We start from the raw sequence: 27,183 nt of genomic DNA on the forward strand, positions 1-27,183 counted from the left end.
TTGTTTGAAATGACCAGAAGTGGAGCTATTGACATGACCAAAAGAAACTATCCAGATGAAAGTTTTCATTTCTTCCAAATGGGGCAGCAGCCTCAGGAAGAAGTTTCTTTATGTGAGGAAATTAAAGAAGCAGCAGAGGCAGAATCTTCTAAGCCGGAGAGCCCACCAGATCCGTTTTCACTTTCAGAATCAGAGGACCTCGACATACAAGGAAAAGATACACTGAATCGTTCACCCTCACCATCTGAGCCTTGTGATAAATCAGAAGAAATGACTGGTGAAGGCGTCAGCGTAGGCACTGCAAAAGCAGAGCTAAAATCCAGAATACCAATTAAAATGGGTATTTCAGCTTCTTCAAAATCACCAAAGAAAGAAACTGCTGCCTCTGAAGCTGAATCCCTCTTCACAGTGGAGACTGACATAGTCGATAGCAGTCAGGTGCCTTTCCCCATCTCTCCTGAGCAGTCTGTGGTAGAAGATGAGTTAGAATTTTCCAAAGTCACTAGATTTGTTTGTTCTGAAAAGGATGATGAGTCCCCAGACTCTTCACCAGAGGAACAGAGATCAGTGATAGAAATCCCTACTGCTTTAATGGAGAGAGTGCCTTCTTGTGAAAGCAAATCCAAAATCCCTGTAAGAACAGCTGCTGCTGCTGCATCACAATCATTGCAACAATCTGAAAATGAGAACCTTCCCACTGACGGCTTCCTAGACAGTCTGCAGTGTGAAGGAAAAGATGACCAAGCAAAACCAAAGTCTAAAATTCCTGTCAAATCAGCTTTGCAAAGAGCTGAACAACAATCCACAGACACATCTGTCCACAAGCTAGAGTCATCCAAAGCTCTCAACATGACAAGCAAACTACCTACAAAACAAGATAGCCGAAGTAAATCTGAATCTGATGCAAGTATTCCCGTGGACCCAAAGACCAAACGTTCAATAAAAGCTAGGAGTTATGCAGAGGCAGAAGCAGAGACCTGGGAGAGGGAGAGAGAGTTAAAGGTTGAGCTAGACTCAGATGAGGCAACAACAGCAAGACCCAAGGTATTTTCATCACGAGTGCCAGTTAAAAGCAGGAGCACTACAGCCTCCCACAGTGCTTTTAGTCCTACAAAAGAAAGTAAGGAACAATTTTTTGACCTGTATAAAAACTCCATAGAATTCTTTGAAGAAATTAGTGATGAAGCTTCTAAGTTAGTGGAAAGACTTACACAATCAGAAAGAGAACAAGAATTAGTTTCAGATGACGAAAGCAGTAGTGCCCTAGAAGTTTCAGTTATTGAAAACGTGCCATCCATTGAGACTCAGCAGTCAGTTCCTGAAGACATCTTTGACACCAGACCTATTTGGGATGAGTCTGTAGAGACTCAGATTGAACGTATACCTGATGACAATATCCATGACCATGCTGAAGGTATTTGCCAACGACTGGGATTCCCTGTGCGACGCATGTCATAAATTAAAACTTTTTGGTTTTTTGTTTTCTTTGGTGTGTGTGTATCTGTAAGTTTGTATAAATGTGTGTAAAGTATGCGGCATTTTCTTTTACGCTTTTGATGGTTAGTTGTGTTTGTGTTTTTGTTTGGTTGTTTTTTTTGTTTTTTGTTTTTTTGTTTTTTTACCCCTATAAGCTGTGTTTGTTATTTTGTGTTGTCTGTATTTTCTTATTTGTGGAATAATCTCAAGATTGCAAGCCATGAATGCTTATGGGAAGTGTTATTTTAATAAATAAAAACACTTCAAAAGACACATATTTACCATTAAACCAATACTTCAGGTCATGTACACTTTGACTTTTGGCTTTCCCTGGCCCTATTCTGACCAATTCTTACTAATAATGAAAATGTGGACATTGATTGAAACCATGACGGCAAATCTATTTTCTTTTGAATTTTTACTCAAACATGGAAAATTAGAATAATCAAGATTTTCTTGTTCTATTTTTGATCCTCTCACGGAAATTCTACATGTCATTAATAACTTTAGTACAAGTTGTAAGGTATTTGGTTTTGTTGGGCAGCTGTGATAGGAATCCAGTAGCTAAAATGAAAAATGCATATTTCATTAACTTTAAGTCCTTTTCTGAATGGCGTATTTTGAAATCCATGTGTGTGTTCGGGGAAAATCAAAACTCAAATTCTGGCATCCTCAAATTAGCTTTGAGGATGGGAGAAATAGTTAAGTGTCACTGTTACTGGTGAATAAGCATCTAATTTTTCCTTGCCTTCGTTTTAACTATTTGTATCACTCTGTATTTGAAAGAGTCAAAGACATTTAAGTAAGTAATTTACTAACACAAACCATAGTATGAAATGTCAAATGGACACTTCGAACAGATTTTTCCCTACCACAGAAAAAAGCACAATTAGAAGCACCAGTCCAAATGAATTTTTCAGCCTTGGCATATACTAAGGAGGCGTGGTATATTATGGCTCTTGACTTAGTTAAAGTCTTACGTGTTAGAATAAAATGCCTGGATAAAAAAATGATAATAGGTATTTCAATCCTAATTTTTTACATGAAAGTCTGATTTTTAAATAAAAAAATTCTAGATAGTTCTATACTGTTGGAAAAATCATGCGAGAAGGCTGGAGATTTATAGACCTTACTTTAAGTACCCAATTGTAGCAGCCCGTCCACATTTAGATTAGACCAGTCAGAAAAAATGCTTCCCTCCTTGGGCTTATCACCTATAAGAAATGCTTTTTAATTTGTAAAAGACAACTTGTGGTTGTTCTTTTTGAACCTTAGATCAACAGGATGATCGGGAACGGACTGAGGAAAGACTGGCCCACATTGCGGATCACCTTGGATTCAGTTGGACAGGTAAAACACACGATCTATTCTAGAGAGAAACTGGGCAAGTATTCTTCAGAATTTTCATTTTTCTTTCAGATGATTATCCAAAGTCATTCCATAGAAATATTTCAGTAACATACAGAAACTAGATGGTCTGTCTAGTGGTTACCAAAATTCCTCCAGCTTATTAAGTAAGAAGTTGTAAGATGCAGAGCTAAGGACTCTGCATTTGTTGTGGCATCTCCAGAGGAAAAACTGTTAGGATGAGAAAAGTGACAAAGAATTGGCAGATATTACTCTTCATTTTCTTGCAAAGTGTAATGACTCTAAAAGATAAAGCGGCTGAAAGATAAATGAATAAACATCAGCTGTGTTCTGGAAATCCTGAGGCAGAAGGCCACTACAGCAAAAAGTTACATTAACTTATTTTCTGTGGAAATATGCTGAGGGAAAAGGGGAGAAAAATGATGAGTTTGTAAGTCGCTTTAAGATAGCGTATTAATACTACTGGGAAAGAGCAGGATAACAGAGGATGAACTGTAGCTCTCTATCACTGAAAATTGGTCCAGAATGTTCACAAAGAAAGAGCTGTATAAAAATCTCCATGCTGTGTTAAACTGCAATCCTATGAAATACTCTAAAGGCTATACAGTTCCAAAAACAAAACTAGGAAAAATGTATGTTCATCAAAATAGATGTTAGTGTTTTATAGGATTTTTGAAGGGACGGAGTAGTATACTGCATAAATATTCCTGTTTTGAGGTATGATGAAGATTGATTATGGTAAAATTGAGTGTGTCAAATGTTTCTTTGGGGCTACAAGACGGGTGACGAGACTGGGCTGCTGTCTGAGCCTGCGCTTAGTCAGAAGGATACTGTTTTATTTTTCTTCTGATGAAATAAGTCCAGGGGAGCAGTATGATCATGCCTTACTCTAGCCCTAAAAAATGCCACTACTTGAAATTAATTCTTAGATTTTGGGCAAAGTTTCCAAAACGTTCAACATTTCAGGGGACATGAAACCAGTAAGCATAGCGCTGTGTTATGGTTTGGCCTGTAGTGTTGTGAGAACTGAGAACTCAGAATGGTACGCACAAAAAAGAAAAGCTCCCACAGGCCCATAACCTCTAAGCATAACACATTATCTTTGTCTTGAACATCTTGTTTAACATTCTCTCTAAACATAAGACAAAGTACGTAGAAGTAAAGAGAAATTAGTTTCAGAAAAGTTTGTAATCCACTTTGTTGCTGACAACTGTAAAATAGATGTAAGGTAAAGTGGGAAAAATAAATTACATCTTCACAGAAAATGATTTCTTTTTCAGAGTTAGCAAGAGAACTGGATTTCACAGAAGAGCAAATTCACCAAATCAGGATTGAAAATCCTAATTCACTTCAAGACCAGAGCCATGCACTCCTCAAATATTGGCTTGAAAGGGATGGGAAACACGCAACAGGTTCATTATCAGTTATAGTACATATCTACTGTCTCCGCCATGAAGGTGACCTATGTGTGCTGTGAATCAGAAAGGGAAAATATGGGTAAAATTTAGGCAACAGAAAGAAGGGCTGCAGGTTGGGCTTTTTTCTTTTTTATAAAGTTTCTCTGTTTAACATGGCGTGTCATAAGATTCTCAGTTAGAGAAAATGTTTAATTCTGTTTATTTGGAAAACAAGATAGAACCTCTTCCAGCAAAGTAAGAATAGAAAAACACTGAGTCTTCTTTTTCCCTAAACAGAAAAAAGTATTTGTGGGAACTAAATCACTTTGAAAGAAGAAACAAGATTACTGGTAATGTTTGTATGCAGCCTTTCAGTAAAACTTAGATTTTTACATAAAAATTCTTCTAAATTGTTATCCTACATACATACTTCAAATGGAAAATAGAAGGGAGAGAGCCCTGGGAGATTCTTAACTCAGCTATCTGATGTCGTTCTAATCCCACAGATACAAGCCTTACTCAATGTCTTACTAAAATCAACCGAATGGATATTGTTCACCTAATGGAGACCAGTGGCATTGACTCTATGCAGGTCCACGGCACTCGCACGTATGCAGAAATTGAACAAACAATAGGATTGGACCACAGTGAAGGTAAAATGTTCTGATACAGTCACAGACTGCCCAGGTTGTGACTCTGTTCTGAGATGTCTGACTAGAATAATCTGTTCACTGTTGTGACTGAGCACTAGAATCTAATTTTGAAATCACAGTGTGTGTGAATGGAAGCGTGACATCACACAAGTCACTATTTCACTGGGTATAAAATCTCTGCATCAGCTGATTCGTATAAGGAAAATAAGAGAATGTCATCAGAAAGTACTGCAAATACTTGGGTCCAGTTTATTTTTTGCCTATACAGTTGCTCTCTTAGAAGTTAAGAAGGTTGCATTAATCTTGGTGAAATCTTTGTAAAAAGGAGATATGCAACATATTGTTTGTAATTCTGCTACAACGCTGTTGGAATACTTGAGTTTACAAGTTCCATTTAAATCAATACACTAAAGAAACATCTTAAAATTGCATGAAGAAAAATCCTCTGTTTTCAAGTGATACTTTTGCACCCTTAACTTAGTATTAAACCAGTAGCTCAGGAAAGTATTAGACAGCTGCACACATTCCATCTTTATGTAGATGATGTAAGAATAGCTCATATTTGCTGTATTTAGCATTCAACTATAACAACTTGTTAGTTTAAAAATGTTAACCTCCATACCTTCTTAAATTCTGTACAGATAGCTATACTTTCCACCAAGCTATTCTTTGGACTTCAGTTGGTTCCTAGTGATCGTGGCTAGTGAAGAAAAACAAGAGCTCAGACGCTAACAAACGAGTGTGTGTCAGTTGTCTGCTAGATACAAATGAACATGTTATTTTACTACTTCTGCAGGATTAGAGAATGTTTTTTTTTTAATTTTAAATGTGCTTTGAAACATTCATTTAGCTAGTCCTTGCACTTTGCACCGTATGCACTTTTTCCCCCTCAGACTTGCAAAGTAATTATTTTTGCAGCTATACAAGCTAAGAACTTCTGTAAGTTTTTTTGTTTGTTTGTTTTCCTGTAAACAGCTACATGAAGGATGGGTAAAAAAAACAGTCACTAAAACCTCTTTCAGTCTGTGGGAGAAAAAGCTGTTGCAAATCTCCCACACTTCAAAGTGCCTGAGATTGAATGGTGTAGATAAATTTCTGTGTAGATTCTATTTTGCCTGTTACTGTGAAGATTCAGCACTGGGTAATTCCAATGGTAATCCAGTGATCCTTCTCCTGCTTAGAGAGGTTATACTCTCTGCCACTTAAAACTTCTAAAATTTTCAGGTCATTTGGTTGTTTCACAGATTTTAAATGCACATGGAGAATTAGAATGACTTTCTGTACTCTAAAGAGACTTGTAATGACATTTCTCATTTCTTTTTTTAAAGGGTTTTCCGTACTGCAAGAAGAACTGTACAGTTCAAGACATAAGCCGGAAGAACGCCACAGAATGTCTAAAGACAGTGACCCAATGGAACACCCTCCCATTGTTTCTGAGGAAGATGTATCTGTCAGTTATTCTCCTTTTCAGGACAGTACTCCTAGGAGTGAGGCAGAGCTAACAATGGCTGAGCTCCTAAGGCAAACACACAAAGAACAAGTGGAAGCTGAATTCTCAGGGAAACCCCACAGTGTGGTAGAAACAACATCTTCACAACATGAATATTTGTAAGTGTTGAAAGATGACGGTGAATCTTATGTAGAATGCATTCTCTCTTCTCTGTGTGATATGTAGATTTTAACATTTGGATTCAGTAGAATTTTCCTTCAGTTTTGCTCACAAGTTCAGAAGTTTCTTCTGTAAGTTTCCATTTTTGATCATGTGAAAGAAGCCTTCAGGACTGGGAGAGAAAGTTGGTCCTTTGCATTGATTATGAAGAAATAAGCTAGTTCAATGCATTGAAAGAAAAGAGGTACTTCAAACTTTTTCCCTAACAAAGAGTATTTTTCATGTTAGATGGCAGGTAAATAATATTAGAGAATCCTTTCTTCAACTTCAGGATGTTTTTCAGTTGAGGCAAAAATTTAGCTAACATGATCATTAATTAAAAAGTTCCTAATTACATAATAACAACTAGATTAAAAGCCAAACTGCAAATCTCAGATGGCTAAAGGAACAGAAGGAGGGCTTTACATAGACAAGGCAAAAGTACTTAAAGGAACAACACATAATAGACTTAGATGACCTGTGTAACATGGCTTTCAATCCTGAATCAGCTTTGTCAGTGAAGTTGGTTTCATTTGGAAAGGAACCTGAAAAAGTTTCTTTCTTCCCACTGTTACTAATCTTGTGTTCACAGTGATAACACTACAGGGTTGACTCAGGTGTTCGTGGGCTAGCAAAATGAAAGATTTCCTTCCAAAGTGATTTTCCTAAAAGCAGTTAGCTTTGATATGGATAGCAGCTATCACAGATTGTAGAAAAGCTAGAGAAGACTTCACTGCAAATACTAACAGCTGATAGAAATATTATTTGTGTATTTTGTCTATTTATTTGTATTTAAGGAATCCTTGTTCTGAATGTACAGAAAGCTACTCTTATTTCCAAGATAAAATATTTTGAGACAATATTACCAACACTAAAATGAAAGTAGCAATGACAGGAAAATTTCTAAACTTCATGTCTAGTTTAAACTACAAGAAAAAAAAAGGGCTAGATATAAACAGCTTACAAGAAACAGCTTTTTAAGTACAGAAAGCTTTTGTTAGAAAAAGTATTTTGCAATACAACATTTAGCCCAATAAATGGGGATCGATACTGTTTAACTTGTACTGCAATGAAATCTTTTCTTTCTTCAGAACACACATTTTTGGAGAGCAGCAGTTGAGGGGCTTACAATAGATTGTTGAAGCCCAACTTGTACCAGGAAAAAAACAAGACATAACACATGCAAGTTATTCTGTCACTGCTATTGTTACTGTTATTTAGTCATGAGTTATGGTGATGGAAAAGGGAATCTGGACTAAGATATAACATAGATATATAGATAGATAGATAACTAAGATAATTTTTCTTTTAGCATTGTACATGATAAGAAAGTCAGCCTCAAAACATGATTCTAGGCAGTGGAACAGTTAATATTTGCATAGCCTGCATAAATTAAAAGTGGGGTCACCCTGGCAGCAGAGTTGGACAAAGATTTTGTGATAAAGCTCAATTACATTGATTAAATTAACATCTGAAGACACAATTCACCTACATGCAGCAGAAAATTACTGCATGTACATGATGTTTTAATATATGCATCTGTATTTACTGCCAAGGTGTATCTGTTATTTCTAGTCTTTGCTAGATAGCATAACAGTATTTAATCAGTGCATATATGTTCATTTATGGAAGTTGGAAAGGACTGCATTGCAGTTATTTTCCTCGAACCTTTCATTTGCAGTGTCACAACTCCAGGAACAGAGCAGACAGCAGCAAGTGATACATCTGCACACTTCAGTGCAACAAAGGAAGGGAGAGAAAAAACATCCCCACAACCCTCATCATCTGCTCAGAGAGGTGGTTCTCCCATCATCCAAGAGCCTGAAGAGCTCCATCTCCATCAGGATGACCTCCCTCCAAGGAGAACTAGTCTAGTGATAGTGGAGTCAATTGATGAACAACCAGAAAAGCTTGGAAGTGGCTATGAGGAGGAATCTTTAGAAAAGGTAAATACCAACTTTTCCTCATTTGACACAGAAGCACAAGTTTTATGTCTGGTTCATTCCATAGGATGGGAATATTTACAGACAGTTACAGACAGCCTAATTAATCTGTCTGCAAATGAGCTGTTTCCCTTTCCTCGCTGGTTATGAGAACATTTTAATCATTTAAATCCTTTGTATAGAGGTTTGAAAACAAAAGCAAAACCAAAATCCTGAAATCTGAACTGTAATTCAGATTTTGCTTCCCCTACCTGTCCTTTGGTGTGTGGCATTTATGCCACGCATGTGAGAAAGAATTACATGGTGCTTGTAAGACGTGCAGACACAGACCACGTAGAAGTTAAAGCTGAAAAATATATGTAACAAGATAAAGTTACGTTAAAAGCTTAAGAAAGACAAGAGCATTGTGAAGAAAGTCATTGAAAGAATTGTAAACTTAGTGAGATGAAAAAAATATGACAGCAGGATGTGCATTAGAGAAGATTAAAGATGTACTGGAAGAAAAGACCTTGCTGTTTATATAGCCCACAAGCAGTAAAAAGAGAGACAAAGGATGGAAGATAAAAACAAGAAGTATCTGAGGTAGGTCTGTCTGCGGCAGAAGAAGGCACATTCTTGCACATTTGGTTAGGAGAAGTCCAAGGGGAATAAAGGAGAGCATCTGCATGGCTTTCAGTGGAGAAATTATATTATTTGTCAGCTTCAGGTATCTGCAGGAAAGGCTGCCCTCAACTATAACATACTACTTATTCACTATCGTAATCTCCATCTCCCCCCAGTCTACACTGCCTCTTGCACCTTATTTATTCTCTCACTTATGCTTTTTATTTTTTATGCTTTCCGAGTATTTCTTCTCTTTCTCTTTTCATCTCTTCATTTAAATATTGAATTCTTTCCTGTGCAGGACACTTGCAACTAATTTTTCTTGGATCTCTCTGGTGCCAGAACTGTTGATGTATTATACTGTCTTATATTTAATACTGTTTAGTCTTACTGTCTATATACTGTGCTATGCACTTCTAAGGATGAAGGATTAAGAGGTTTTCATATGATTTTCTGTGCAATACAGAATCTGTATGCAATACACATGAATTGCAGAGATGGTGGTAGTAACACAGTCTAGTTCAACTCAGCCACATCATGTGACATATTTCAGGTTTGTCTCTGGCAACCTTAAGAGCACCAAGACTACTAAGAGCATCTTACCATTAGTACCATACCTTCTTTTCAATATGCTAATGAATAGCTAACTTACAGTTAAGTGGCAAAGCTTCCCTCCAGTTCCTGTGTAAATGTTTCATAGGTTAAAGACAGTTAAGAGGCCAAAATCCTAAAAGCAAACATTTTGAGAAGATGATTTTAGATTAAAACAAGACAGAGCCTATAAACACTGTTAATGCTGCATACAACAGAGCACTGTTTCCATGCTTCCAATAGGAGTTAGCAGAGGAGTTAGGTGAGCTGGAAACCAGCTCAGATGAGGACGAGATGGTAACTACCAGAGTCGTTCGTCGCCGGGTGATTATTCAGGTACTAAGTGTGGAATGACTGCATAAGCCAGTGGTGACTAAGGCCAGGGTAACACCTTTAGGAGTGATGCTGACACAACCACTTGACTGGTATTGCAACTGAAGCTGGAACGCTCCTGAATAATGCATGATCATTAGATAAATAATTCTAATACCTTTTCAAGAAAAGAGGATCATAGCAATACCTTTTCTAACACAACTCTAAATGCCATTAAACACTTCAGCAGGAGGACAAAGTCTTTATTCAGCCCAATCCACACCATCAACTAACACGTATTTGCCTGTTGCGGTACAGCTTTTCTTTGCATGTTTTTAGATACTTATTTGCAGAATAACAAATTCTAATATTTCTAAATTTTTGAATTCTAACTGATTTTAAAGTTGCTTATTTGAAAAAATTACCTGCATTAAGGCACTGCTTCATGAAAATTTGTTCTTTGTCATACAGGCCGATAGTATGCCTGAAATGCCACCAGAAACAGTCACAGAAGAACAATACACAGATGAACACGGCCACACAGTGGTAAAGAAGGTATTATCAGTTACACCCCTTGCTACCTTCTTACTGTCCTATAAAATGATGATAAATTCACATATATCCCCAAATTTCTTCTGTGAAGGTACATCATTTTTATAAATTAAGCAAAAAGTACGACAGGAGTTCTGTTCACGAGAGATTCCAAAATATGAGGATTTATTCTGGTTTACAAGATCATTGTGTTTTATAATTCATAACTTGATGTACTTTATTTTCTCACTTAAATCCATATAGACCTCAATTTATGAGAAAAAGTTTTCTAATAAAACAAACTACTGCAACAACAACAGAACCAAACAATTTTATCTAAGAGCATAAGTATACCCATATTAATGAAACTAATGGAAGGCTAGAACCACAAATCACCTAAACACAGACTTCAGCCCCTTGAAATTTGTACTCAGCTGTGCCCAGAGTTTCCTAATTGTGTAGCTGTACATACAGTTAAACTTTTCTCTGTTCTCTGTGCCATAAATGATTTGTGTGATTGCCTCATAAGTATTTTCAGAGCTTGCTTATAAAATTTAATTTTGAACAGAATGAAAATGGAATAGGAATTTCTATACTCCTTGCTTTACCTAACAGTTCAGTGCTTAGACAATTGGTGTAGGACATGGCAAACTTCTCTGCTGTTTCCTAATAAAATATCATAGACACTCAGCTGGACAGTATCTCTCTATAGGCTGTTTGAAATAATTTTAAAATAAAACAACCTGCTACATTCCCTCTTCCCTCAGACAAATATTTCCAGGCTTAGGTGAGTATACTTTGACTTTATTCTTTTGGCTACATCTGGCTGAGTCTGGGCAAGTACTACCTTCACCTCTTACACAAACAATCTGATCGACCTTCATTTCAAATAAGCTGTTGGATAGAGCAAGATGTAACTGCTTAGTGCCATCTCATCAAAAGGGGTGGGGAAAATATGAGAATGTCCAGCTAAAGATGCATAGATGCCCTCCTGAGAGATTTATCTCATCTGCAACCCTGTTTTTCTTTTCTGCTCCTCTTTGTGTGGTTTGACAACACCTAGAAAGCTTAAGCGTCAGATTAGGTCACTTAAGCAGGTTAATTGTAGATCACTAGTGCAGAGCAGCAGTTGGTACTAGGATTGAATTATCACTGCAATGACCAAGTCACTCTATAGTTCTTGATACAGTACTTGATAGCTAAGCTCTTAGTTACAGAAGCCATTTTATTGGTGTTAAGATACTTCTGAAAGTGACTATACCAATGCATTAGGTTTAAGTTACTGATACATTCTTTGCTTTGAAGATGCTAAACAAACAAAACAGTTTGAAAATGGCTTTTAGCAGTTGTGCAATTTGCAGACAATGTTCTGAGATGCTATAGTTTTAGCAAGTCATTCTAATATGTGTTGTTGTAAGTGTATTTGTATCTTCAATTCACTTGTGAAGTAAATTTATGGAATTTAAGGAAAAAAATGCCTTTTGACTAGAGCTTGCTACTTAGAGAATAAGAATAAATTATCTATCGCTGTTAACTCTTTTGGGACAAAGCTCTATTTCTTTACTTCAGGTAACTAGAAAGATCATCCGGCGATATGTTTCTCCAGATGGCACTGAAAAAGAAGACATCATTATGCAAGGAACACCTCAAAAACCTGTCACGGTTGAAGAAGGAGATGGCTATTCCAAAGTTGTAAAACGAGTTGTGCTGAAGAGTGACAGTGAGCAGTCAGAGGTGAGATCTACTTTGCTTATCGTGGTACAAAAGTGCAGTAAACCTTGTAAGAGCACACGTATCATTAGTATCATTTAGTATCATTGAATCATTTGCATTGGAAGGGTCTTTTAAAGATCCTCTAGTCCAACTGCCTTATAATGAACAGGGACACTTACAACTCCATCAAGTACTCAGAGCCCCTCCAGCCTGACCTTGAACAGGGAGTCCACCACCCTTATGAGCAACCTGTGCCACTGCCTCACCACCCTCACTGTAAAACATTTCTTCCTCATATCCAGTCTAAACCTTCCCTCTTTTAGTTTGAAGCTATTTCACTTTGTCCTGCCACCACAGATTCTGCCAAAGAGTTTGTCCCCTTCTTTCTTACAGCCCCTTCAGCTACTGAAAGGCTGCTCTCAGGTCTCCCCAGAGCTGCCTACTTCTCCAAGCTGAACAGTCCCAGCTCTCTCAGCCTGTTCTAGTAAGGGAGTTCCATCAGTGTGATCATTTTTGTGGCTCTCCTCTGGACACAGGTTCAGAGTGGCAATAACAATTCAGTTCTGGATGATTTTGAGAAGTTCTCTTGCAGATGAAAATGCCTCCAAAAAAAAAGAAAAGGATGGAGGAAGGGGACAGCTTTCTTTGAAAACAAGTCAAGATAGAAATTCTATAATTTATGTGAAATACTAATCTCAAAGAAAGCAGTTTTGTACTAAGTTGACACATAGATAAATGGAAAATATTTGCTATTATGTCTCTTACTCTAATAAGGAAATTAGTGAATACTGAAGTTAAATGAGCTGATATTCTCCAAATTTCTGCAACTAAGTTAGCCCTATGACTATACCATTGCATTAGGTTTAAGTTACTGATACATTCTTTGCTCCGAAGATTTTTGTTTTGCTAAACAGAAGGGTTACTTTTATGCAAACTGTTTCAAGGCCAGGTAGTTGGAAAAAAAAAAACAAAAAAACAACCTGAAAAGGTTCTCAGCTTATTTTCTCCTGCTTTAGATTGCCATGCAGCCCTGTAGACACACTAGCACAGTTAAGGCAGCAACAGAGTGGCAGGAGCAAATAACAGGGGTTGATTTCAGTAGTACTGCAGCTAAAAGCAACATTTAACAAATGATCATTAGAAAAGCTAAGAATGTGATCAGTGTTCTCTTTCACCAGAGTTAATCATCGTCATTAATTCCCTAGGAATTAGTAATTCCTTAGGACTAAGGTAACAGAAAAAGTAATTTATTTTAGTTAGCTTAGCATACTATAGAACTACTCCTTATCCTGTGGATATAAACTAAATTTATATTTTGCCAAACAATCATATTTTTCACTTCCATCTGGTATTCTGAAATTCCAGTCTATGCTCCTACGAGTTCCTTGGTTTATATAAGTGTTGGTCATCTCTCAGAAGATTATGGTAACTTTATGATACGGACTGATACCAATACTACCTGAGTGAATACAGCAAGGATTGGCAGCAGGAGGCCCACTTGTTAATTGGTGTTATTCCACTCACCTTGGAACAAACAAGCCAGTATGGCAGCCTGTGGTGTGGCAGAAGGCACCCTTAACCTAGTACAGGTTCCAGCAGGAGGTTTTTACCCTGTTAGTATAAAATTTCCCAATAGAACAAATTATTCAGGGCTATTCCTGCTGCCTGAACAGGTACATATTTATAACATCTTTTCCAGAGTTATCAAAAAGGTGATAAAAATGTACACTGGTAATGTAGAAAGTAAAACATTTCTTGTTCTCTATGCAACGATTAAGAAACAATGGTAGAAGAACTAAAAGCTTAGCTAGCTAGTATCTGTTATGTAAATCATATCCAACCTGATCAATTTTCTAACCTTCCAGGTGACTTTGTCTGAACCTGGTGTTTTGCCCAGTGCCTCCAATTTCCAGTCTGAGCCAGTGGAAGGCCGCAAGGTCAGCAAAGTCATAAAGACTACTGTAGTGCAAGGAGAGAGAATGGAGAAACACCTGGGGGATGCGAGCTTAGCTACTGATCTTCCGTCAGCCAAAGAGGACTTTGAAGAGGTAAGAATACCTTTCTCATGTAACTATTAAACCAGGCCAGATTATTTCACTGAAAGTTTTGGTGGTGCAGTATCAAACTCAACCACTAAGTACAAACCTCGGTTGTTACACTTGACCATGTTATGAAAAGCTTTTATTTAAAAGATTATGTATTTACGGGTGGAGTCTACAATTACAGAATTAACTGTGAAACATTAAGATTCCTGGAAAAATAAAAAATGAAAGCAATCCATGGAGGATTTAAGTTGATGGAAAAGTTTTGTGTGGTTACTCTTCAAGCTTTAAGTTCATTCACACATTACCCCTTACGTTGCTGATTTTGGTAATCAACGCTGTTAATTCTACTCTCCAGATAAACTGCTGTATCACAGCTACTACTTCTTTTGTCCATGAAGAAATTGCTACCAAGCTAATTAGCAGCTTTTTTTTGTACTTCTGATCAGGTTAAACATTTCAGTAATAGAAAAGTGCAGGAAGATGGCAAGAGCCAAAAGCTGTTATGCCCAGAACAAAGGAAAACCCACATCCAGCCAAAAGGAAATAAAAATGCTGCCTTTCTAATTTTTTATTTTATTTTCTGTGAAGTATTAGTAAGAACTGACCATGTAGTATGTAAATGAAGATTCATTTGTAGGTGAAGTTTCATCTTAGATGATGGTTTTCAGTTAGTGTAACACGTGCAAGCTTCAGGAGCTAAGTTGTGAGTTCCTTTTCTTTTTACAGCTTCTTGAGACTACCCAAAAATCCAACTCATTTAGTTTTTGAAGTTACCAAGGTTAAAAAAAAAAAAAAAAAAAAAAGCCAATTATAAAATGAGATCAGGAAATTCTACTTACACTTCCTACCCAGAGCTCCAAATCCAAACAGGAGCTACGGAGCTACCCAGGATAGTGAAGTTGCTTCAAGATACTTGCTGAAACACCTTGCCAAACTCAATTCCCTGTTTCTTCCATTTCAGAAGTATCTCCCATCTATTTCTGTGCATGCCTGTCTATTTATTGCTAGCTCTCAGAGCAGGCAGCTCAGACTGACAGGCAGAAAGCGTATAAAAGCATGAATATTTCCTGCAACAGGAAAGGGTTGCTGTATCAGTTGTTGTAAGCAGATGATGTAGTGCTCCAAGGCCCTGATTTGAACATTTTCAAACTTGAAAAAAAAAAAAAAAAAAAATTCTAAGACATACTTCAGTAAAACTCTCAAAAGTGTGAAACTATCCTACATAAGAAATTGTTTCCAATCTGTACAGAGGAAAAGTTGTAAGGAGTTCACCATTCAGCTTTGATTGTATGAGGTACTCAAGCATGAAGAACAATTACTTTCTGTCCTAGCTTTCTGTCTATGTTTTAATTGGAAGTTTATGTTTTAATTTGAGGCTTTGAGCTATACAGGCAACCAAATTAAAATCCAACTCCCTGCGTTAGTAGAAAAGGAGATCATGAAAGAGGATGGATCAATTATTAAAAGGTTTGGCTTGGCATGGCAGTGAACTGCTACCAGAAAAAAATTAACAAACTCACTCTGAACGTAAGCAAATTTAAGTGTGCCTGAAGTGAAGCCACTGACAGCACGTGACTATTTGTTTGCGAAGCTACTAAACGTTACTACTAACACTGTGTTACAGGAAGGGAAGTGTGCACTAGGAAGGCCTTGCAAATAGTTGAAAGTGCTCAGTAAAAAAAAAAAAGGATGTGGTGGCTTGGCAAGAGTATATGGCTTCCCATGGTCCTCTCTCAAGGACTCTGATCAGAAAGCAGGCTTTTGGTAAAGGCTAACAGAGACATGCATTTGCCTAGATCTGGAAGAGGCTCAGTGACATTTATGGTTCTGGCTAGCAGAGCAAAGCTATTTCTAATGGGGTAAGAGAATAAACAGTGAAAAGAGTGTAAGTCACTAGATTGCCACAAATACAGTTTTATTGACTTAAGGAAGACTTGCATGCATTCAAGAAATTGTTAGCTTAAGAAGCTGAAAATACCATGAAGGAGCTTTAAGTATAGGACAACTTTGTAAGTTGACGTTAAATACAGCAAGGAGGGACGTCCTGTGTGAATGTCTTGTGTTGCATATCCCTGTACTACAGAACATTTTTGCTGAGCATCTACAACTGTATGCTTAATAAGCATGAAGACATGAGCTGCTTACATTATGAAAGCCAGTTAAAGCTGTGGTGTGTGTTCTATTCAGAATGAATAAAGAACATCTGACCTTAGTTTAAATTGCCAGTTACAATTACTCCGATTTCACTTTTAAACAACAGCAAAAAACCCCTAAGCCTCCAGCTGTAGGGGAGCATGTTTTAAAGCCTTCAGAAACTACGGGCTACGAATGCTTTCTCGTTCTCTCTCTTCAGGACAACACTAAGTAAAGCCAGCACACAGAAGAGGACTGTGATGAAGGATCGGTATGGAAAACATGTTCACATAGAAGAGCTGGATGACACACCAGAAGCACTACCACAGGATGACCTCCAGCATGACCTTCAGCAGCTTCTTAGACACTTCTGCAAAGAGGATTGGAAACAAGATGCAAAATAAGAAGCTGTCACCCCTCAACAACAATATGTCCATCCAGTACACAGCATTCATCTTTTCTAGGTGTAGACATTATGACCTACGTAATCACTGGAAGACACTGCCATTTCTACTTGTGCAGATGCAGTGAATTCATTTTCTCCCCTGTATTTGATTTTGGGTTTTTGTTATTTTTTACCCTGTAAGCTAATTTGTGACCAAAGATAGCATCCTTCATTTGGGATGATTTATCCACCGAATTGTCGTCTTTGTGCTGTACTGGGACCTTGTCAGCATCGCCACTTGTTGCCGGTCCTTTGCTTCTGCACTAGCTTCACAAAACTGCATTTGTCAAGCCAACTTCATCTACAGGCCTCTTCAAGTGACTATGTACAGGCACCATGAAAAAAGGGAGTTAATATGTAAACTGTATATAGCAAGAGTATTTGGACTTACTTATGAGACTGCAGAAAACACACTGCCTACGAATACTATTAGTGTCGTGGATTACAAGGTTTGTTGACACTGGTGAACAATGGAAAAAGTAACATTGACATGATCAACTGCGAACACTGACTGAGGAGGAAGCACTGCAGATCTACTGCATCCATAAGACTTCCAGTTTAGGGATCTATTATTATAGTTAAAGGCTCTAAGAGTCAGGCTAAAAACCTGGAAATTCAGCTGTTCTCATGAAGAGCTGATGGTGGCCATCGATACTTTTAAGACCTTTGGACAGCCACTTCAAGATTTCCAGAAAAGAAAAAAAGTAATTAAAAATATCCAATTAGGTAACCAACTTGCTAGCAGCTATATCTATGGCACATTTGCATACGGTATTAAAATCTTTTAGATCTGGACATGTGGCAGGGTGTATTAAACAATTATAACTACAGTAGTTTCCTGTTTTCATCACTGCTTTAGCAAACCACATTGTCCTACTGGCCACTGCACTGTAGATAACTATGGGAGAAAGACTTACACTATATGAAAAGAATAATTAATTCACCATGTTTTAATCAAGACTGCCTCTTATCAGATACATGCATGTGGCATTTGAAGGTCAAAACCAAACCTCCTGTAATTGTGTCAACCTACTCTAGCCCTCCAAGCACTGAGCGAGCAGTTTTTATCTTTCAAATGTTTTTTAAAGAGAAAGTGCTCACTATCCTCGAAAGCCAGTTTCTGTTCATATTTTGTTACCTATCTATATATAATATATATTTCTAAATCTACCCTCTGAAAAAATCACGATAGCATGCATGCACTTTTACTTTAAAAAAGGGAACAAAGACCTGCCATATTTGGTATTCTATACCTTAACATTTAAAGGTGAGCACTCTGCAGCATTTTAGAATATATTACACCTGCAAACACACTAAAGGTTTTTGAACAGCTATTTGATTTTTTTTTTAATAGCATACTCAAGAACAGATTAAAAACAAATACTCTCCCTTAAGAATAATGCTTTTTCCAAGCTTACCTGGCCTTCTATGATTATGGTTTGGGTTTGTGACTCACTCAGTGCTCAGAATAAGGAAGGGCACTTCTCATTGAAGTTCCGATGCCAAAAGCATGAGCACATCTTGGGAGCTGAGGCTTCCTGCAGACAAAGCAACCTGAGGTGCCATGCTAACACTTTTTTTTGGCAGGCAGGCAGAAAAAAAAAAAAAAAGTGTTTTGGCAGCCAAAATGAATGAGACCCTTGATGAAACATTTCATGATACATCGATGGCTTTCTTATTGTCAAAGCACAGGATGATCTTCAAGAATGGGGCTCTAAAGAAATGCATTTCTGTTGTGTTATTTGCGGTGCAGATGATGTTCTGTGTAACAACATAATGGTTATTCACCTCTTATTTTGATTTTTTTGCTGTGTTATCAAAGAACTTGAATACTGTGAGAAGAAGTGAATTTTAAGTTGATGAATCAGCATCTTGTTCCCATGGTGATAACACTAATTGAATATATCTATGAGGGCATGTATTAGTTAAAAATTAAAAAAAAAAAAAAAATACAACACTAACAATACATAGCTGCAATGTGTACAATGGCTGATTTAACTAAATAAAAATGTACAAGTGTTAAATGTAGCAACAATGGCTCATTCTCTTTTACTGCCAATGCACCACAAAAGGACCAGCATATACATATTTAGGTACCTTAAATGAACTATCATAATTATAATTCCTCTGTACCCAGATCTTTATGATCTTTTAAATTATGCTGTTCAGCAATGAGTAAGTAAAAGTCCCTATTAACAGTCAGACACATGTTGTGCTGTTTTTCATTTATTTATTTTTTTTAAATCATTAACTCTTTTCCAAGAGCTATGCAAGATTTTCCTTCAAATGCAAGCTATATTATAGCCGGTTACTTTTCCAATAGCCACAAGTATTCTATACTACTCACAAGAGTCTCTCTCAAGCAAAGGAAAGGTAGACAGCATTATAAATCTGTACTAATTTCCATGCTTGCAGCTGATCCCTGCAGCACAGGAGCCCACTCTAGGGCAGCACTGTGCCTGCTATTCATTTACTTACATTCTGCCTGCATGGTTCCCCAAAAACCAGCTAAGCTCAGTTCTCCTACTGACAGTCTCTCACACCAGAAACATCATCTGTGTAAGCAGTTTCTGTACATGCCCTTAAAGGCTCACAATTCTAGTTACGTGCCTAATCCACAGGCTTTTGTCCTGATTTTTTTCCCCCACTTTTTTTTTCCCCCCTTTCTTTCCCCTGTGAAACAGTATAAAAAAAAAAAACAAAACAAAACAAAAAAAAAAAAAACCCAAACAACCAAGAGAAACTACAAAAACACAGTACTGCTCCCACCCCCTCCTGCCAAAAAAAACAAAACCAAACCCACCACAACACTTACTCCATTGCAGCAGCAGGACATTAGCTTGAGATCAAAAAGACAAGCACTAGAGTTACACCATTGTTTCAAGAGGTGAAAATGAATTTTTCCATGCAGGGCTATTAAATACACTAACTGCAGCAGATAAAAAAAGCTTTATTTCTTCCACATTTGCCTATTAGACCACATATCAGTTGCACAAGCAGTGTAAAGGCAGTGGGGACATTACACATGAACACAGGTGGGCTTCAGCACAGACCACAGCTGTGCACCACTCCATGTCCATGTGAACACAAATGGTCCCTGCTCTGTGTCCTGTCCTGCATCATTTTGTTACCATGGGGCTGCACAGGTGGTGGTGGGGACATGGAACAGGGGTAAGCCAGTATTGTTAAAATATTTTTAAAATTACACCCAAGCAGCTCTAGCTTCACTCTATCAGCACTTTTTAAGTAGAAACCACTTCAATTCTGGCCACTTCTGGTAAATAATATCTGAAAGCAAACAGCTGTTCACATTTGTTTAAAAAAAAAGAAAACAGAAGTCACCAAATCCAATGACTAGCTTTGTGCCTGTATGAACTGGTGAGTGGCATCAACAATGTGGATAACTTATTTCCCCTCTCTCCTCTTTAAGAGATAGGGCAGACTTCATTTCTGTAAAAGAAAAATACAGCATCTACCATTTACCTTAAAATGGAGTATTTTTGTAAAGAACAAGTTTTTTAGTCAGATTGTAAAGCTCTGCAAACCAGCTTTAAAATATCAACTCTACTAGCACAGCCCCTGTGTTATTTCCTACTCCCCAGCAAGCCCTGAAAGTGGACTGTATCTAAGACCCTAAAATACATAAGTAGAACATTTTAACACCTCTGATCAACCTGGAGCAAGCTGCCACTGGTTGTAACAACATACAGAACACAGAGCAATGTGCCAACTATGATGGCTGCCTTATACTGATTATGTTGTATACCATATCAACAAAATGAGGATAAACTCATATTTACATAGCATGCCCTGCATCTGCCCAGTGATATTTAGTTGACATGGAATCATAGAATCACTCAGGTTAGAAAAGACCTTAAAGATCATTGAATCCAACCACAATGTAACCATACTACCCTAATTCTAACAACCCTCTGCTAAATCATATCCCTGAGCACCACATCCAAATGGCTTTTAAACACATCCAGGGATGGTGAATCAACCACCTCCCAGAGGAGCCTATTCCAGTGCTTCACAACCTCTTCTGTAAAAAGTGTTCCCTGATATCCAACCTAAACTTACCCCAATGCAACTTGAGGCCATTTCCACTCATCCTGTCACCAGTGAGAAGAGACCAACCCTGCTCTCGCTGTAAGCACCTTTCAGATAATGGAAGAGAGCAATAAGGTCTCCCCTCAGCCTCCTTTTCCCCTACACTAAGCAGCCCCAGTTCCTTCAGTCTCTCCTCATAGGGCATGAGATCCAAACCCTTCGCAAGCCTTGTTCTCCAAGCCCTTCTTTGGACCTGCTCCAGCAACTCAGTGTCCTTTTCTGTACGGAGACGCCCAGAAGCCCAGAACTGAACACAGTTCTTGAGGTGAAGCTTTGCCAATGCCAAGTACAGGGACAGAATTACTTCCCTAGTCCTGCTCACCACACCATTCCCGATACAAGCCAAGATGGCTTTCTTGGCCACCCGTACAAGGAAGTAGAGCTCACAGAGAGGATTTTGGGGTGTTTTTGAAGTTATGTTAGCTACAACCCACACCTTTACTATGAGCCAGAAGAGCCATGCAAAACTGAACACACATACAGCTAACAACTCATAGCATACAGCATAAATAGTGAGCTCTTTCAAGTACAAAATACAGACTCGACGCCCCATAGTATATAATTTCAGGCCTTCAACAGTGAGCAAGTTAAATGAACAACTTATTCCCCTCAGGGAATCAACACAAATACCATCTTCAACTGTATCACCACCTGACAGCCTTTTCCAAAGTAATCACCCTACCTTCCAGCTAGCAGTTTTTGCTATTGCTGTAAACACGTTAACACAGAACATATACAATAGCATTTGTGAAGAAACCTAAGCCAGAACATTTTGACAGGTCTCAAAATAGCTAATGAAGAGCAGATAAGCTGTTGTGAGGTGGTTGGGTTTTTTTGTTTGCTTTGTTTCACTTTTGGCCAAAGAAACATCCACACATTTTTCACTCCCTTGCACAGATTGGTTTTGTCTCCAGAGGTCTAAGCTGCCTTCTTTTTGGCAGTGAAGGGAGCAACAGGCACAACCTACACCAGCTTTTCTCATCACTTCTGCCTCCCCCTCCTATGAGTGGAAGAGGAATTAATACCAAAGAGACTGTCAAATACTGTTTGTTTTAATGACATCCCCACAGAAATAGGGAGTAAAACAACCTATTCTGGAATATATTCCTGAACCTTTGCAAGGATACTAAGAATATCATTCACTCTGCATACATGCTTCAGGGCTAGGAAGACCAGAGCTGTACCTAGAACTGAACTAAAAACACTTGCACAGCAACAACCAGATAGAATAAAATAACCATCACACAACAGCCACCAACCTGACGTCATTTACTCCATTAGAATTAACACATTTCCAAGTCACTGAATGTCTAAAGAAGCCATGAGCTTTTTGAGTTCCATGACTGACACCCCTGTCCATCTAAATGCTTTTCAGTTTCACACCATGAAATCAATTGTTCTCTTGGTCAGTCTTACACTCTTAGTGAGGAATCTTATGCTGATTTCTCTACTGACAAAATCAATACCTCAGTTATCATTACGTGAACCCAAACAGAGCTGTTGCCACACTCCATGTAATTACTGTGTATGAAATCTAAAAATGGCATACTATTCAAATAAACTGAAACACCAGCATTTACTACCAACTGCAGTATGTCAGAACATAAGGTGGGCTTAAAAGCAGCTCAACTGCATTGCCCCACAATAGCTTTTACTGATCTAATATGCTTGTTGTATTAAATACAGACTTCTCTGAGAATGTATCACATTCTGTCTGCCTAAGAGATAAAGAGCCAATAAGGATGTTTGGAGGTATCACAAAGTGTCAATTAAGATAATTTTATCAGAAACTCCTTCAAGCTCTGCATCTTTGAGAAACTAGATGCTGCCTAGCTGCTTGATGGTATAAGACAATACCTACCTCTAAGCCACTGCATCATCCAGTTGTTCCTCATCTCAGAAATAGGCACCTGAGAGCAGAAACTAATCCTTTCCCTTAGTTTTGTTGATGCGACAGGGCCTATAGTTTTACATGAATTAAATGGAAGAGGGCTATAAGGTGCTGACAACCCCTTCCTAGCATCCCAACTCTGCTAAGTAGTAATATACAACTTTCTCTCTGGCAGAGAAATCAGACCCACACATAGCAAGCCATTGCTCCCATCTGCTGAGTTCTGCAGCCATTTTATACAGAGGAGGAGAAGGAAGGTGCCTTGCTGGTGAGCAGCAAGCAGGGCTCTAGGCAGCAACAGGCTGGGCCTTGCTGCATGAACTTCAATACAAGAGGACACAACAACCACCACATTACAGAAAAACGCTCATTCATGTTTCAAGCTATGCTAAAACTACCTGGCCACTGCATTTGACAGAAGAAAGATTAGAGTAACAGAGATACCCCAGGCCTGCCTATTGTCCTGCTACCAGCACAAGAGCAGTGCTTCACAGCAGCAGATGTAAGTCCCAAATGATACCTCCCTCTTGCTCAACCTAGAAGAGACTTCAGGTGCATTTTCATTTTTAGTTGTTTCTTTCATACAACTGGGTAAATACATCTCCATTGACCCGAGATGACAATGGATGCTCAGCCAAGACCGAGGGGAAAACAACACCTGATGGCCAAGGTTTGGTCTTGGCTCAAATTTTCCCTTCAAGACAGAACAAGAGGAAGAAGTAATCTTTCCCCTCTGAGTTTTAGACAGTTAAACAGAGAATAGCAGGATTATGTCACTGACAGTAGCAGTGCTTTTGAAGAGGACATGCCAAAGGATATCTCAGAGAGAACTGACTGACTGGCACAGGAGAGAAGAGAGTGAATGGAAGCAAAAACCTGAGTAACTAAAACAGTATCTGGCGTTCAGGGCAGGAAAAACCCACAGCACTGGAAAGATTCAAGATGTCATCTCCTTTTCTTATTTTTTGTGTTCCAGCAGCACATCTGCCCTCCAGTCAGATTAGACACAGTCTGTTAGTTAAGGCCTGTTTAAAGATGCTGTAGAAATAAATGCAATAACCATAGAGCCCTGCTTCAGAAGGTCAGCACAGTTATGTGCTTGACACAGCACCAAGCAATTTTTTTTTCTTCTTCTGTCATTCATATCAAGAGACACAGGCTGTACCCAGTCTTCCCTACTCTGCAGGATGTGTCTGAACTCTCCAAATAGAAGTAAAATGTGAAGAGAAAGAGATACAAAGAAATATATGATCCAAAATTTTCAAGGAATAATTATTCTTTGAAATAATGTAAATATACGGAGTCAGTCCCAGCTCAATTTGTTTGTATAATTACCTATATTTTGCATGAGAAATTAAAAAATAACAAACAAGATACAACACAGCAACAGGCAAAAACCAACAACTTACAATCATACACTCACAAAGGTTAGAAAAGATTCCCAAGATCACCTCGTCCAACCATCCACCTACCAACAATACTGCCTACTACCCATGTCCCTAAGCACCGCATCTCTGTGGTTCTTGAATACCTCCAGTGATTAAGACTTCACCACCTCCCTGGCTGCCTGTGCCAGTGCCTAACCACTCTTTTGGAGAAGTTTTTCCCTAATATCTAACCCAAGCTTCCTTTAGAGATTGCACTAATCAGTCGATCTGAGCAATCAAGAACAAAATAAAACAAAACATCAAAAAAAAAAAAAAACAAAAAAAAATCAAAGCCCAAACAAGTAAACAAGCAACAACAACAAAAAAAGCAGCCAGTAGAATCATGTCACAGCAAACTGAACACAGTGAAAAGAATCAGGAGCTTGCGAGGAAAATGCATCTTCCTCTTGATGCTGGCTGACAGGTTGCAGCCATTGCAGGAGCAGAGCACTGCCAGCGCTCTTTGGTCAGAAGATTTACATTACCACCTGCAGAGAGCCCTACGTGCTACATCCAGAAATGGGAAAAATTAAATAAAGTTTATAAAGGTCAGTTGAGCTATCCTGAAATCAGACAGAATTGGCCCTTTGCTAAGAGTAGCTGACAGCACACTGCTTCTTAATAGCCACTAGAGTGCAGCAAATCATCAGCTTTTAAACAGAATAGCCACAATCAAGAACCTCCATTTTTACAAACACCAGTATTAGCAAGAAAACCAAATTTTGATTAAAATCAAAAAATGAAATGTATTTGCCCTTCTATTTACACGTTAGATGGTTAAGCCCAGGAAAGGTTTTAAAGATCAGACACTTGTCTGATCTCTCAAGCACAGGCCTGGCCCAAGCAGATCGAGTCCCACTGTATACTTCAGGTTCTGTATCAGGCCAGGCTCCCTGCAGTGACTGCAGCCTTGAAGGTTTGAACCACATTGTGGAACAATAGTTACATTCTAGCATATCTGTATTTAGGTTCCTTCCAAGGTTTTTAAAGTTTTGTCTGACAATTTTATTGAAACTGATAATCAGTGTCCTTTTCATTACTGGATGTGACTTATTTTTCCCCCTTTGAGTGCACAGATTTGCCTTTGTTGTGAAGCTACTCCAACAGTCTCATCACAGACAGGATGACCAGCTTGAGCAGAGGAAACCTGGCTACCGACTGCTTTATTTATTCCCACAACCATGGGAAGAAGATAGCCCACAACAAATGAGAAAACTCTTTATCACTTTTTAAACAACATTCTGCATTTGCACAGAAGCACCAGCTCTAATAACATGCATCTTCTGACTGTTTTACTGACATTCTTTAGCTCAAATGATTTTTGGTGACTGAGGATAGCTGCTTTTTATTCCTAATCTGTTTTGAGTTGCACAAAGCAATAGGAATGCAGGTGCTTACCAAGAATTCTGGTCTAATAAAATTCTTGTCTCCCTCCCCTCCCTCTCCTCTTTAAGTAGCAATCATTAAAAATTAATTAGGCTTGAGAACCATTGATGTGCTCAGAGTAGAACATGGATGGTATTCACTTAACCTTGTTCCTCAGGAAGCTAAGCAGTGAACAGATAGAATTCTGTTCTCATCCATGAGCTCAGAGCAAGACTCAAGTATTACACAGACATCTACTTTTACTTTCTACAGTAATGAAGCCCTTCACAAAGGGTACCATCACCAAGTCCAATAGAACAGGAAAATAATTGCAAAGAATTAGCTGCTTATATTTGAGACCACGGTGATGGAGTGATGCCACAGAGCAATGGGAAATACCAAGCATCACAGCTGTTTTCAAGGAGGACAAGGAAGGGGATCTGGGGAAGTACTAATTAGCTTCATCTTGGGAAGGTGCTGGAGCAAGTAATCCTGCAGCAAGTAGTCCAAACAGGAAGGACAAGAAAGTGACAGCAAATAGGCAGTGTAGATTTTGGAATGGGAAATCTGGCTTAACTAGCCTGATAGCATTCTACAGCAAGAATATTGGCTCAGTGGAAGAGGAGAAGGCAATAGAAGATGTTCCTTTTAAGTTAGGGTTAAGAGAAACATTCTCATTTAAAAACTGAAGTATCAGGTAGATAAATGAACAGCGAGTCAGACAGAAAACTAGTTGCAAGCCTTTGAACCTGTCAATTCAATCAGCAATATGAAGTCCAACTAGAAACCAGTCACTAGTGCTGTCCACCAGGGGTTAATACTATATAACAGTTTCACTGATATCTGTACGATGGGCCATTTTGCTAACTATCATCAGCAAACTTGTAGATGATATGAAATCTGGAAGACTAGTAGTATTTCAGACAGTTGTGCTGCCATTCAGAGGGACCTCAACAAACTAGAGAAGAGGGCCAACAGGCACCTCCAAAAATGGAAATGCAAAGTCCTGCTCCTGGCCAGGAATAACATCTCCCTTCACCCTTCCCCAGCAGTACATAGTAGGGACCGACTAGCTGGACACAAGCTTTGCAGGAGAGGATCTGGGATTCCTGGTGGATATAAGCTAACCATAAACCAGCAAAAAAACCTCATTAAACTCAGAAAGCACTTTGCATTGCCCTACTGAATTCTTAAAGCATCTAGAGTGAGAAATTAATTTACTCACAAGCAATTTTCACAAGGAGAGTAAAACTGAAGTTCAAATCATACCATAGACCTGCACAGAGCAAGGCTTCTCCCTCCTGCCCTGGTTCCCTAACTCAAAATAAATAAATAAATAAATAAATAAATAAATATATTTAAAATAAATAAAAAATAAAAAATAAAAAATATAAAATAAAAAAATAAAAAATATAAAATAAAAAAATTAAAATATAAAATAAAAAAATTAAAATATAAAATAAAAAAATTAAAATATAAAATAAAAAAATTAAAATATAAAATAAAAAAATTAAAATATAAAATAAAAAAAT

The 27,183-nt window shown here is 38.1% G+C and overlaps 1 protein-coding gene and 1 long non-coding RNA gene across 11 annotated transcripts in view; one reads left to right on the forward strand and one right to left on the reverse strand.

Annotated features, from left to right (window-relative positions):
* ANK2 (ankyrin 2) overlaps positions 1-18,886 on the forward strand; it is a 307,168-nt gene extending 288,282 nt beyond the window's left edge. For 5 of the 10 annotated variants that reach the window (XM_042811616.1, XM_042811618.1, XM_042811617.1 and 2 more), the window contains 10 exons: positions 2,752-2,826; positions 4,125-4,256; positions 4,748-4,894; positions 6,223-6,502; positions 8,224-8,488; positions 9,923-10,015; positions 10,463-10,546; positions 12,092-12,256; positions 14,101-14,283; positions 16,634-18,886. In XM_042811616.1, coding sequence (XP_042667550.1) covers positions 2,752-2,826; positions 4,125-4,256; positions 4,748-4,894; positions 6,223-6,502; positions 8,224-8,488; positions 9,923-10,015; positions 10,463-10,546; positions 12,092-12,256; positions 14,101-14,283; positions 16,634-16,648 — 1,439 coding nt within the window. In that variant the 3' untranslated portion in view covers positions 16,649-18,886. The remainder of the gene's footprint in view (positions 1-2,751; positions 2,827-4,124; positions 4,257-4,747; positions 4,895-6,222; positions 6,503-8,223; positions 8,489-9,922; positions 10,016-10,462; positions 10,547-12,091; positions 12,257-14,100; positions 14,284-16,633) is intronic. The other 5 variants (XM_042811621.1, XM_042811623.1, XM_042811622.1 and 2 more) reach the window with 2 other exon arrangements.
* Positions 1-27,183, reverse strand: part of LOC122156667 — a 39,056-nt gene that overhangs the window by 9,882 nt on the left and 1,991 nt on the right. The window lies entirely within an intron of this gene.

The sequence above is a fragment of the Centrocercus urophasianus genome, unplaced genomic scaffold (assembly GCF_019232065.1).
Source record: "Centrocercus urophasianus isolate 14NV4802_14NV808 unplaced genomic scaffold, USGS_Curo_1.0 seq_13, whole genome shotgun sequence".
NCBI lineage: Eukaryota > Metazoa > Chordata > Aves > Galliformes > Phasianidae > Centrocercus > Centrocercus urophasianus.